General features: G+C 38.7%; 1 protein-coding gene across 3 annotated transcripts in view; it reads right to left on the bottom strand.

The window, feature by feature from the left end:
* Nucleotides 1-2032: 2032 nt before the first annotated feature.
* Nucleotides 2033-13000, bottom strand: part of LOC129903639 (membralin-like protein At1g60995) — a 51976-nt gene continuing 41008 nt past the window's right edge. For all 3 annotated transcript variants that reach the window (XM_055979192.1, XM_055979188.1, XM_055979196.1), the window contains 5 exons: nt 7896-7981; nt 7681-7787; nt 3810-3901; nt 3653-3729; nt 2033-2878 (listed from right to left, as the gene is read on the bottom strand). In XM_055979192.1, the coding sequence (XP_055835167.1) occupies nt 2396-2878; nt 3653-3729; nt 3810-3901; nt 7681-7787; nt 7896-7981 (845 nt within the window). In that variant the 3' untranslated portion in view covers nt 2033-2395. The remainder of the gene's footprint in view (nt 2879-3652; nt 3730-3809; nt 3902-7680; nt 7788-7895; nt 7982-13000) is intronic.

Consider the following 13000-nt stretch of genomic DNA (forward strand, 5'->3'; position numbering starts at 1 on the left):
AGCACCTCCAACCATCGGAGAATGCAACTGAGTGAAAGGAGGAGACTCAAATACTAGAAATCAGAGATACAACAAAGTAGACTCAAAAGTAAAAGATCTATCAAGGACTTATTTCTGATAGTTGATGAGGAACACAAACTCAACATGAGGTCCAAGAGTATACATTACCAAGAGAATGATTAAGACTAGACGATAATTCCAACATCACACTTCCGACAACATTTTCAAATGTATCTTGAACTTTGGTCGAAGTGTGTTGCTTACACTTCTGAGGATCTCTCCAGATACGTAGGCATTTTTTCGAACCAGGTCCGGTTTGGGCTTGATCTCTTTATTGCTTTTAGCTCACTTTTATTTTTTAGACTTTCGGCCTCTTTGATCCTTTTTTATGTTTTTATGTTACGAATAAAAAGGGTCCTCATACCATATTTGATTTTTTTAAATGAATAACAAGAACATTCGATTAATTGAAAAAGAAACTTAAATTATGTTGTGTTTCTAGATTTTCTTTTCTTATTTTAATTATTAAAAAAATTAAAAAATAAAGAAGAAGGCATTCAACATATTAAGGTAAAATGAAGTTACACTCTTGTAAGGAAAATACGATACTCTTCGTCTCCAAATGATAAGAGATTTTGCTGAAATTTTATTTAGTTCCTTTATGGAGTAGATTATATCGGTTGTTATTTATAGATGTTCATCTTATTGATAAAACTCGCAGCAGAGTTAACAGTAGACTGAAGGTTTGGAGTCAAACTTTAGAGTCTAAAGGATTCAAGTTGAGCAAAACCAAGATTGAATACTTAGAGTGTAAGTTCAGTAATGTTATTCATGAGGTTGGCATGAAAGTGGGGTTTGATGCTCAGGTCATCCCCAAGAGAGGATGTTCCAAGTAATCGGGGGTTTTAATTCAAGGTAATGGAGAGATCGATAATGACGTCACATATTGAATTGGTGCGGAATTGGTCAAATGGAGGCTCACCTCCGGAGTCTTGTACCAAAACTTAAAGGTAAGTTCCACATAGTTATGGTTAGACCAACTATGTTGTACGGGACAGAGTTAAGAACTCACACATTCAAAATATGAAAATTGCGGAGATGAGAATCTTGAGGTGGATGTGTGGGCATACTAGGAGAGATAGAGTTAGAAATGAAGATATCTAGGACACGGTAAGAGTGGCTTGCATGGTGGATAATATGAGAGAAGGAAAACTGAGATGGTTTGAGTAGGTAAAGAGAAGAAGTGTAGATGCTCTAGTAAGGAGGTGTGAGAGGTTGAAAATGACGGAAATTAGGAGAGGTATAGGTAGAATGAAAAAGTATTGGAGAGAAATAATTAGACAGGACGTGGTGCATTTTGAGCTTATAGGACATGACCTTAGATAGGATAGTTCAACAAATTAGGGTAAAAGGTTAATAGGTAGTTGAATGCTTGTTTGCTTTCCTACGGGAAAGGATTGGTGGTCATACTTGGACCTTCTTTCTTACTAGCGCTATTAGCACTATTCTCACAGTATCTTTTTTTTTTATTTCGATTTCACCTGTGCTTTTTGTGCTTCGGTTATCACATAATTTTGCAGTCATTACTATTCTTTCCTTTGTATGTTTTGTTCTTCTCTCATTTCATATTATTTTGTTATGGTTACTACCATTTATGTTTTCCTTTTTCAAACTGCTTGAAAATATTTTATTTTAAGCTGATAGTCTATTGAAAACAACTTCTCTGTCTCTATAAGGTTCTACCCTCCCCAAACCTCAAGTGTGGAATTACACTAGGCATATTGTTGTTAATGTGGAATTAGTGATATGTAGTGTGTTAAACTAGCTGGGAAAGGCATAATATTTGTATCTGAATCTATTTTTAAAATTATTTTTCGTAAACACACACAATTTATCTTCCATCTTGATCAATTTATTAAACGATCAAGTATTTTTATAAACTTATTTTGTTCATGATCTCGCAAAGCGCACACAATAACCGCAGGATCTGGGGATAAGCAAATGACCAAGACATTGTTTTAGGGAGGATAACTAAAATGCAATATAAAAACAACAATAACGTCAAACCTGTTATACTTAAAAGACGAAAATAATGATGGATTGCACTAAAATAGCTTTACATAGCTTCCACCACGAGAAGGTTCTCACATCCTCCCACATTTTACTTCAATTCCTATGTACATAAGGTTAAGTAAAACCAAAACAAAAAATTAAAATATAATAAGTTTTTCCTTGGCCTATTCATCAACTCCAGAATTCTCTACAACTTCTACAATCTGTCCAGACAATGACAGCCTCAGTCAGCCTCATTTCACCATTCTCATGGATAAACAGTGTTTTCCAATACTCTTCTCCCTTGTACTTACGTTGCCAACATTTCAGCTTCCATCTGCATCTATTCAGGATTTTGGGTGGCATGAGTTTCTTGTCCAGGTGGTCCAGCAAAATCTTGACCATGGTCTCGTACATCTCGAAATATAGAGAGAAAGGAGTTTAGACCTTCAGAAGAAGCACCCCCTAATATCCACAGCAACGAGGAGCTGAATGAATTCATAGACCCTGGGTTAGCTCCAGTTTCAGACTGGCGGGTATCAGGTTGCTCTCCAAGTTGAAGAGAATCACCAAACTCATCTTGGTTTCCATTCCCTTGTCGATCTGGAACTCCCGGAAATTCAGTGGTACCACTTCTTGGCACTGACGGATCAATTCTAGGCCCAGGACCAGGAGCCATATCAACATTAGTTGGAGCAGGGCTCCTTGCATTTAATCTTGTGATGTGCAAAGTTGATGCAAGAATCGTAGAGGAGGTGACATGAAAATCAGGATGCTGCTGAAAATGTGACCGCCTGCTTTGCATAAATCTCTGCAAAGCTGGAACCTGAACGACAAACATACAGGGACAAATCCCAAAATATATTAGGTTGCAATGATAAGAAGATTATTTTCCTTTTAAAATATGTATTGACAGATAAACTCCCATCTAATTTGAAATAAAGCCAGGAATTCGAACAGTGATCAAGTGTAAGCAAAGACGCTCAGGATCAATCAGTAGTAAACCTAATTCAAGGAGTGTTAGATTTGCTAGGGCAGCCATCTAGTCAGTAAAACATACATAGATCAAGCATGGAATACTCAGAAAATACATTCAAGCATGATGCTATCATTATCAATCTGAAGATCATAGGTAATTTGAGAACACAGTCAGGAAGTTATTATGTGTTAAGTCGGGAGGAACTGTAAGTGTAATCTAACTTCAATTAGTTATTCCTCTAGCGTTTCTGTCAGTCGAATTCATTCCTAAAGACACAATTATATAACATTTTCTCTCCATTGGGAGAAAAAACAAAGATGTGCTCAAACTGTTTTAAGAAATCATTGGGTTTTTTCCTCTGTTTTCTAGCACACCTGCAACACCTGGACATGACTGTACAGGATCAAAGGAGTATAATAGACATTCTCAAGCATTCCAACACAGGTAACACATCTTTCAGATGAACTGTACTGTAAAGTCAGGGATAATATATTCACATCCACCAAACAAATATAAAGTAATCATCATAAGGTTTTCTAGTGTCTAAACTTGTTTAATTTTCCAAAGCCCCTAAAACAAAGAGAATCTCTAACTGCTAAAAATATCAAAGTTGCATTCTACCTCAAAACGGTTCCAGAAGTATAAAATAAGATGTTGCATAAATGCAGCTGTTGTCGAGAGTGCTAGATAACAAAAACCTGATAAAATAGACCATATTGTCAGATAAGGAAAACTGGAAAAGTAAGTGAAATCTGAACCACAAGTAATATGGACATACCATAACTATAAGAAAAGAAGTAGATGTGGAAAACCAGAAAGTAAAGCAAAAAGAAGCGTGGAAAGTACTTCATTGATATTGGTGTGCGTACGCTGCAAAAGATAATCAACATGGTTAAAATAGAGAAATAAAGGTACACGAGAAATAAAATCCTTCTGAATAAGTCACTATTTTTAACTAAACCTCTTTAAGATAGCAAAATAAATGTACTCCTAATTGTACTGGGACAGGGGTGAGGGGAGTAGGGGAACGCCCTCAGGCACCTTTGCTTTTAAAATAGAGAAATAAAGGTACACGAGAAATAAAATCCTTCTGAATAAGTCACTATTTCTAACTAAACCTCTTTAAGATAGCAAAATAAATGTACTCCTAATTGTACTGGGACAGGGGTGAGGGGAGTAGGGGAGTACGCCCTTAGGCACCTTGCTTGAGGTTGGCACTTCCCAACGTTTCATTTTCAGTGGTACCACAATTTCAGAGGGGTCAGCTTTGGCCGGAATTAATCAGTTCCTACCTTTCAAAGTACAGACTAACTAGCTTGCTGAGATGGAAGACAACACAATTTATTTTGCTGTGGGTTTTAAATCCTATGACATAACCAACAGTGAACTGAGAGCTGAGGTGTGGTGTGACTGCACAGAACGAGGTTGAAATATGATCAGAAGGACAACGTTTAGCCAGAAAACAATGAAGAGGTGGTGTTATACTCTGAAGGAGGCATCAAGAGTGAAGGGGAAATATGTGAGAAGATGGAAGTTTCGTGACCACTTCTCAAAGTTCTTTCGTTCGAGGAACTACAACAAACATGAACGTTATATAAGTATCCTGTGCATGCAAGGAAAGAGAAGGTCAGTTATTATCATCCCCGAAATGGCATTAATACGGGGTGGATGAATATTGCAGTTAAAATAGGAAGCTTCATTAATATCAAAGCTTAAGTGGTGCATGCAAGGAAAGAGGAGGTCAGTTATTATCATCGCCGAAATGGCATTAATATGGGGTGGATGTATATTGCAGTTGAAATAGGAAGCTTCATTAATATCAAAGCTTAAGAAGTGCATGCAAGGAAAGAGGTCAGTTATTATCATGTCGCTTCAGGTAGTTGCAGCGAGACCGCTTTTCCTGAAAACTGATCAAAATAGTTACTGCTTTAAAAGTAGCTTCAGACTAAGTTTTCAAATTCAATTTTGGCGTACAGGTTCACAATATTTATTATGTGAATTACTTGCTTTACTTCTTTCATTTCATTATATTTACATATATAGTCCAGAATAGTCTTGTCCTCCGCTCAGGGGGGTGTCAACGAAACTTACTGGTATCCTTCAGAGGTACTTAACCCATTTGGGCCTGTCGCATTGTATGGTAGATGTTGAGCACAGGTGAGGGAACATGTGGCTAGGGGCGGAGATTAATAAATTTATTGACAGACAGATACATAAGGCATTTAGCTCTTAGAGATTGGTAGGTAGTTGATATCCCATTAAAGTATAATCTATTTCTCTCATTCCATATACTCCAACAAATAGCTGCTGGTATCATCTTCCATATTATCTTGATGGGGCTATCAACTTTCCATTTGCTCCAGCTTTCAAATGAGTCTTTGGTGTTTTGTGGCATGACCCATCTGAGCCCTAAAAGTGTTATAAACATGCTCCATAGATCTGATGCCACAGGCATTGTAGAAAAAGGTGGCTATGTGTTTATGTTTCCCTCAGGCACATATAGCATCTGCTGACCATCTGAAACTTCCTCTTTGCTAGGTTGTCTTGTGTCAAACATGCTTCATGTATGGCAGTCCAACTGAAGCAACTCATCTTGGGGGGGGTTGCTCTTCCAAATAAGATTCCATGACCAACTCTCTGTGATTATGCTCAGTGGACCTAGAAGTTTGTAGGCTGCCTTCACTGAGAATTCCTTTTTATCTGCAACTCCCCAGTTGAATTGGTCTGGGCCTAGGGAGTTCATGTTTTCATAGTGAAGTGCTGCTAGCAGATTTAGAAGTTCATGTAGTACACAGCAAATCCCATAGAGTGCGATGATCTAGAAGTTCATGTAGTACACACTACACAGGTGGTGAAATTGTGTTCCTTCAATCAACTAGGTAAATTCTTGAAAAATTACCCACCTTGTCAGCACTATGGCAAAAATGGACAAACTCCATTTAAGTGTTGGAAGAGACCAAATGCATGATGCAAGATCTGCAAACAACTTGGTCATGAAGTTGTAATTTGCAAAAGCAAATTTCAAAAAGATGAAGCAGTTGCTAAAGTCACCACTGAAGAAGAAGACCACTTATTTGTGGCAACTACTTTTCAACCAAAAAATCTGATTTTTAGATGATTGATAGTGGTTGTACAAACCATATGTCATATGACAGAAATCTTTTTAAAGAGTTAGTGTCTATGAAAAACAAGAAAATCAAAATTGGAAATGGTGACTATATTCTTGCAAAAGGAAAAGGATCTGTTGCAATCAATTAAAGTTCAGGTACAAAAATAATTGAAAATATTTTTTATGTGCCTGATATTGATAAAAGTTTGTTGAGTGTTGGTCAGTTAATGGAAAAATGATTTAAATTATTATTTGGGGACAAATATTGTCGGATCTTTGATTCCACTAAGCAAGAGATTTTACAAGTTGAAATGGGAGATAAAAGCTTCTCATTTAATCCAACAGAAGATGCACACAAGCCTTGCAAGACAAAAGATGAATTGGCAGATTTGTTCATGAGGTCAATTCCAGCCAAGTCTAGAATCTGCAGTTCCTCCAGCATGGAGGACTGTTAGAATTATGTTTTTAAACTGCACTAACTTTATTTCACTGCTTAGTTTTTGAATAAAACCTAGTTAATAGTTGGTTAGCTAGTTTTTCCTATTTATTAATAATTAGTTTATTAAGATATTTTGCAGAGATATTCTAGGCTAGTTTACCATTATCTTTTTACTACTTTTTGTTCTTATAAATGTACAGTCCAAGAAAGCAAAATAAAATAATTCTCTTTGGCCTCATTACAGTATTTTTCTCTCAAAGTCTTTCTCTGTTATTTTCTTAATTTCTTTATTGAAAAACCAACACTTCTGATCAATATATAGTATTGGCATAAGCGGCTGATCAAGAAACTAGCCATTAACCCATCAGACTAACGAAATGCTGATAGAGGTCTTCCAAAAGGGAAATGTGTGGCCGCTATTAAGGGAGCACCAAATCATTTTCAATTATTAGGTAAAATCTCAGGCAGTATGAATAGGGACTTCAAACAGCTTTAAAGAGGTGGTGAAATTGTGTTCCTTCAATCAACTAGATATAGAGCCAACTATCATCATCCAAAAATGTATACGACCCATTAAGATGTACACCACTATAGATGTTTCTCGGGTTCCAAACTTCAAATCATAGATACTAGTATGAAAGAAGGATGGAAGACCAAAGCATGTGTTGCATAGGACAGCCAAACAGTATTAGCGCTTTAGATTATCAGGAAGTAAAATAACTTGGGTCGCTAGCAAGTACAATCTGAATTTGTCATTTTTTAACTAATAGAGAGTAGTTATCCACGTCTACGTGCATGCGAGCACATGTGAAACACACACACATACCAGAGAGAGAGAGAGAGAGAGAGAGAAAGAGAGAGAAGGATGGAAGACCAAAGCATGTGTTGCATACGACAGCCAAACAGTATTAGCGCTTTAGATTATCATGAAGTTAAATAACTTGGGTCGCTAGCAAGTACAATCTGAATTTGTCATTTTTTAACTAATAGAGATTAGTTATCCACGTCTATGTGCATGCGAGCACATGTGACACACACACACACACCAGAGAGAGAGAGAGAGAAAGAGAGAGAGAGAGAGAGAGAGAGAGAGAGAGAAACCTGATTAATGTGAATAGTTCGCACAGCCAAACAAAAATTAACACCATGAAAGCTAGCAGCTGATCATCATAAAACTCGAACAAAAAAAATAGGATGCCTATCATGATCTGCACGTCGAACTCTAAGTTATATCTGAATGGCCTTGAATATATAACCAACATTCACTGACTACAAAACATACATGGAATCAACTGGGAAATTAGCAGTCTGCTTACCGGTACAAAAACGAGGGACTCAATTACGTGCACAAAGATCAATTGAAATGTTGGAAGCCTATGCCGAGCATGATGCTGTAGCTGCACTGCACATAGTTTTACAGTAGAAATATCTAAGGAAGGAAAGGAAGGTTACATCAAACAAAATATAGACAGCAAGTAGTAGATGCTCAACAAATCAATAATTAAAAAAGCTTGTTTTGAAAGCCTTTTTTTATTCTTGAAAATGCTCTCAGGCACTTCTATCGAGACATCCTTTTAAAAGGACCCTTTCAGGTCATTGATCCCTTCTCCGGTGGTCTTCAACCACCAGAATCTTCCCTATCTTCTTTTTTTCTTTGAAAGCCTTTTTTTCATCATGGAAAATCGTATTTACTTTAGACTAGGTAGGAAATCTGTTGACATTACAGAGACTATAATGTTTTCTGATACATGGTTTGAATGGGTGGAAAGCTCTAGGTACTACACATCAGGAGGATGACTTTGAGCAAAGGGGCTCTGGGTTGGCTATGCAGAAAGTTGCGAGAAGTATCAGAAGTCGGGTAAAATGTTAAAGACATGGAAAGGCAGAGATGTTTCTACTAATATCTTTTGCTCCTTGAAGTTCAACAAGTTCAGTTGTTTTCTGTCCGTCATTACGGTTAATGGCCAAACGAGGTCTGTTATTATTATTCCAGAAAACAAGGACAATGAGGGGTGGTTGGGACTCGTCAGTCGGATTGAAAACTTCATTAATAGGAGATCTTTAATGCGAGATAGTACTCCAGCAGTAGGGAAGATAAATCATCCTTCATTGAGGGGAGAAGGTAGCTACAAGGATGCTTTCTATATGAACAGATGGATGGTGCAGGAACCATCTCCAAGGTACAGGCCACTGTGACAGCCACTTCAAACCATGATGGAAAGGACCTTTTACAGATATGCCTAATAGGAAGCTTTCCAGATTGCAACAAGATACCAACAAGGAATGATGTGAGAAGGTGGACTCAACAAACTTGGAAAGGAGTTCTTTTTCCCTTGTTTGTTGAATCAGCCAAGTCAGTAGCCTTTCTTTTATGCGGGATTGCCTGTTGATGCAAGGAATACAATATCCAGGTTTACGACATGAACGGCATTCAATTCCTGCTCGAATTCCAATCGAGGAAAGATGCACAGCACATTCTTCTTGGTAACGGGAAGAGACAGGGTAAACAACTTGTGCTTGACTGGTGGTCTCCGAAGTCTGGAGCTTATCCAGCCCACGCCAGATTTCGTTGGCTTTGGATTCGAGTTTTGGTACCTCTTCAACTATGGTCTGAGAATATTATGAAAGAGATAGGAGATAAATGTGGGGGGTGGCTTGCAACAGAAGAAGAAACCGTGATAAAAAACTATCTGCGATGGCCTCGAATCAAAGTGAAAGGCCCCATAGAAAATATTCCCAGGGAAGTTGAAATTCAAGATGTTGGTTTGATTTTTTTCCTTCCAGTTTGGGTTGAAGCTCCGACAAGATTTCGCAGATCTGAGGTGGTTGAGCTCGACAGACAAGAAGTCAGCCTTAGGCTAGAAAAGGGAAGGGATAAAGCTGCTAACTCCATAAAGCAGAAGTTGACTTCCCAAGGATTAGGGCAAAGGAGAGAGGGAAAAGATCCCGTGGATAATGATATGCATTTACGAAGTGTTGTGGGATCCAGCAGCCATGTGGATAAAGCTCCTGACTCCATTAAGCAGATGTTGACTTCACAGAGAATTGGGCCAAGGAGAGAGGAAAAGAATCTTGTGGATGTGAGGGGACATGCATACGGGGGGGGCCACTGCTGCTGGTCATGTGAAACCTCAATTTTCACCTTCACATTATTTGGGCCAGCCGACCCATTTAAATAAAAGCCCAACAAAGGTTGTTGAGCCTTTTATTAGAGATATTAACATTTGGCCAGTTAATACAGAAGCCCAAAACACTCTGTCAACATGCGTGGAACAGAGTATTGTGGAGGGAAGTGTGGAGAAGAGCTATTCCGATGGAGTCTCTGCAGCTGGAAGATATAGAGCAGCGACATTCAGAGCTGATTTTGTCGGAAATAAGGGAGACAAGTGATAAAGCTAAAGAAGGGTAGGTACAGGTGAATTCTCAACAATTAATTCCTCTTAGTGATCCGACGCCTCTCAATTGTGATGCCTCTGAATGCAGCAAAAATACAGAGGGGAAAACAAACCAATGGGTACAAGACAATATCCTCCGACTCAGCCAAATGTTCGGAATGTCTTTTGATGGTTGTTCCGAGGAAGCTTTGGCCCTTTTAATAAAAATTGACCAAAGAAGGGAAAAGGAAGGCTCCTTAGCCTCGAATGCTGCAGAACATAAGGATAAACAGATAATCCCCAAAGAGCTCAAAAATTTGATCTTTGATGTGAAGTTCAAGGATGGGGATCCTAGGAGTGAATCTAGAAGCAGGGGGAAAAAGTCAGCCACCCATTTACAATGAAGTTAAAAATTCTATCATGGAATGTTAGGGGTTTAAACAGTGAGAATAAAAGAGATTTGGTGAAAAGCAGAGTACAACAGGAGGGGGCAGATATTACAGTTTTGGTGGAGACCAAGCTAAATGGGGCAGTGGGGGATTATATACAACATTTAGGGGGAAATAGGCGGATGGGGGAATATGGTTGGAAGCGATTGACAGCAAAGGTGGAATTTTAGTTATGTGGATAAAAGATCATGAAAAGGGGAGATTGTGGAATATGGGAACCAATCGATTACTTGTAAATTGTGTGGAGTGACCTAAGAACTAACTTGATTTCTCACAACAGTATATGCAACTTGTGATAGAAGTGAAAGGAGGGAGTTGTGGGAAGAATTAGGAGCTATGAGGAGTCTACGTGAAGGGCCCTGGGTAGTATGTGGGGATTTTAATACTACTAGATTTCCTTCCGAGAAAACCAACTGTGTTAGGCTTTGTGGAGACATGATGGATCTGTCAAGATGTATCAATGAATTGGAGCTGATTGATCCCCCTTTATTTGGGGGATCATACATTTGGAGAGGAGGGGCAAACCATAGGAATGCCTCCAGGATTGACAGATTTCTGTATGCATTCCCATGGGATGAACTGTTCCTTCAAATTAGGCAATGTACCCTGCCTAGCTTGGGTACTGACCATAACCCCATCGTCTTGACATGTGGGAATGAGACCTTCAGGAGATCTTATTTCAAGTTTGAAAAGTGGTGGCTTAATGTAGAGGGTTTCAAAAGTAAAGTACATGAATGGTGGAGCTCTTTTGAAGTGTCAGGTAGACCGGATTACAAACTAGCTACTAAGTTGAGGCTGCTTAAAACAAAACTTAAGGAATGGAGCAGAGAGAATAGGGGGAACTGGAAGACAAGAACAGAGCAAATTTTGAGCCAGATAGGTGACATGGAAGCTATTCAAGAGGCTAGACCTCTTACTGATGATGAACAACTACTAAAGGTACATCTGGCCATGGAATATGAGGTGGCCAAAAATGAAGAAATATTTTGGAGACAGAGGTCCAAAATTCAGTGGATCAAGAATGGAGATAAAAATACAAAATACTTCCATAGAATGGCTACAGCCCACAAGAGAATCAATACCATTGAATCATCAATGATCAATGGAGAGTTATCTTCTGAGCCGGTGGAAATCAAGAGTTCCATTGTGGATTTTTACCACCATCTGTACAAGGAGGCAGATAACTGGAGACCTCGTTAAATATTCTTAACGTACAGAGAATAACAATGGAGGAACAGAACTGGTTATCTAGAGAATTCAGTGAAGATGAGGTGCTAGAAGGGATAAGAATGTGTGCTTGTGATAAAGAAACTGGGCCTGATGGGTACACCATGGCCTTTTTTCAGGCATTCTAGGAAACTATGAAGGAAGATCTGATGCAGACCTTCCAAAACTTTCACTGCCATCAAAGTTTTGAGAAGAGTTTCAATGCCACTTTTGTAGCTTTAATTCCAAAGAAAGTGGGGGCAAATGATCTAAGAGACATCAGACCAATCAGTCTAATCACTAGGGTTTATAAAATAATTGCCAAAGTGTTGGCAGAAAAGCTGAAGAAGGTGATAGACAAGCTAGTCAACAAAAATCAAATGGCTTTTCCATTAAAGGGAGACGAATAATAGATGTTGCTCTAATTGCTAGTGAATGTATTGATACTAGGATTAGAGGAGATGTGCCAGGGGTAATGTGCAAACAGGATATTGAAAAGCCTATGACCATCTTAGCTGGGACTTCCTGATCAACACTCTTAGACAAATGGGGTTTGGCCCTACATGGCTCAAGTGGAGAACCTGTAGGTATTTTTCCTGCTGGAAGAGGACTAAGACAAGGGGACCCTCTGTCCCCTTTCTTGTTTATCATTGCTATGGAAGGGTTGGACAGTTTGATGAGGAGAGCTTCTCTAAACAACTGGATTAGGGGTTTCAGAATAAAAAACAGGGCTAATGAGGTGATGGATATGACTCATTTATTGTATGTTGATGACACAGGAAAATCCCTATTCACGAAAGTGCGCTCCTGCGCACCAGCTGAAGAAAGGCCCGGAAGAGGAAGTGATCCCCCAACATTAAAAACCAATCCCAGAGAAAAACGAACCAACTAGCATCCCTTTCCACTGTGCATTTTTCTAACAAAGAAGACGACGTCAGACTTGGAATAGATTATTTATCTGTACTTTATTAATGGGATAGGAATTCATAGTGGGACGTTCTTTTCATAGCATGCTATGCTAGCATAGAATAGTTGTACCGAGTGAAAACTGCTTTTCTTAGGATGAACAGTATAAAGATCTTCTTCATCGATAACAAGCCTTTCCAGAGCAGGAACAACTTGGTCACATCAGAATTATTCTGGTAATTTTTGAGGCATGCTTCGGATTAAAGGTGAAAAGTAGCATTTTTCCTATTAAAAGAGCTCCAGCAGATTCAAGCTTTGGCTAATATTTTGAAGTGCAAGATAGAGAGGTTGCCTACCGTTTATCTAGGTTTGCCACTGGGTGCTGAACATAAAGCAGTTAGCATCTGGGATGGTATACTAGAAAAATCAGAGATGAGACTGGCACTTTGGAAATCCCAATATTTATCCTTGGGGATAAGAGTCACT

Source organism: Solanum dulcamara, chromosome 1 (assembly GCF_947179165.1).
Source record: "Solanum dulcamara chromosome 1, daSolDulc1.2, whole genome shotgun sequence".
Lineage (NCBI taxonomy): Eukaryota > Viridiplantae > Streptophyta > Magnoliopsida > Solanales > Solanaceae > Solanum > Solanum dulcamara.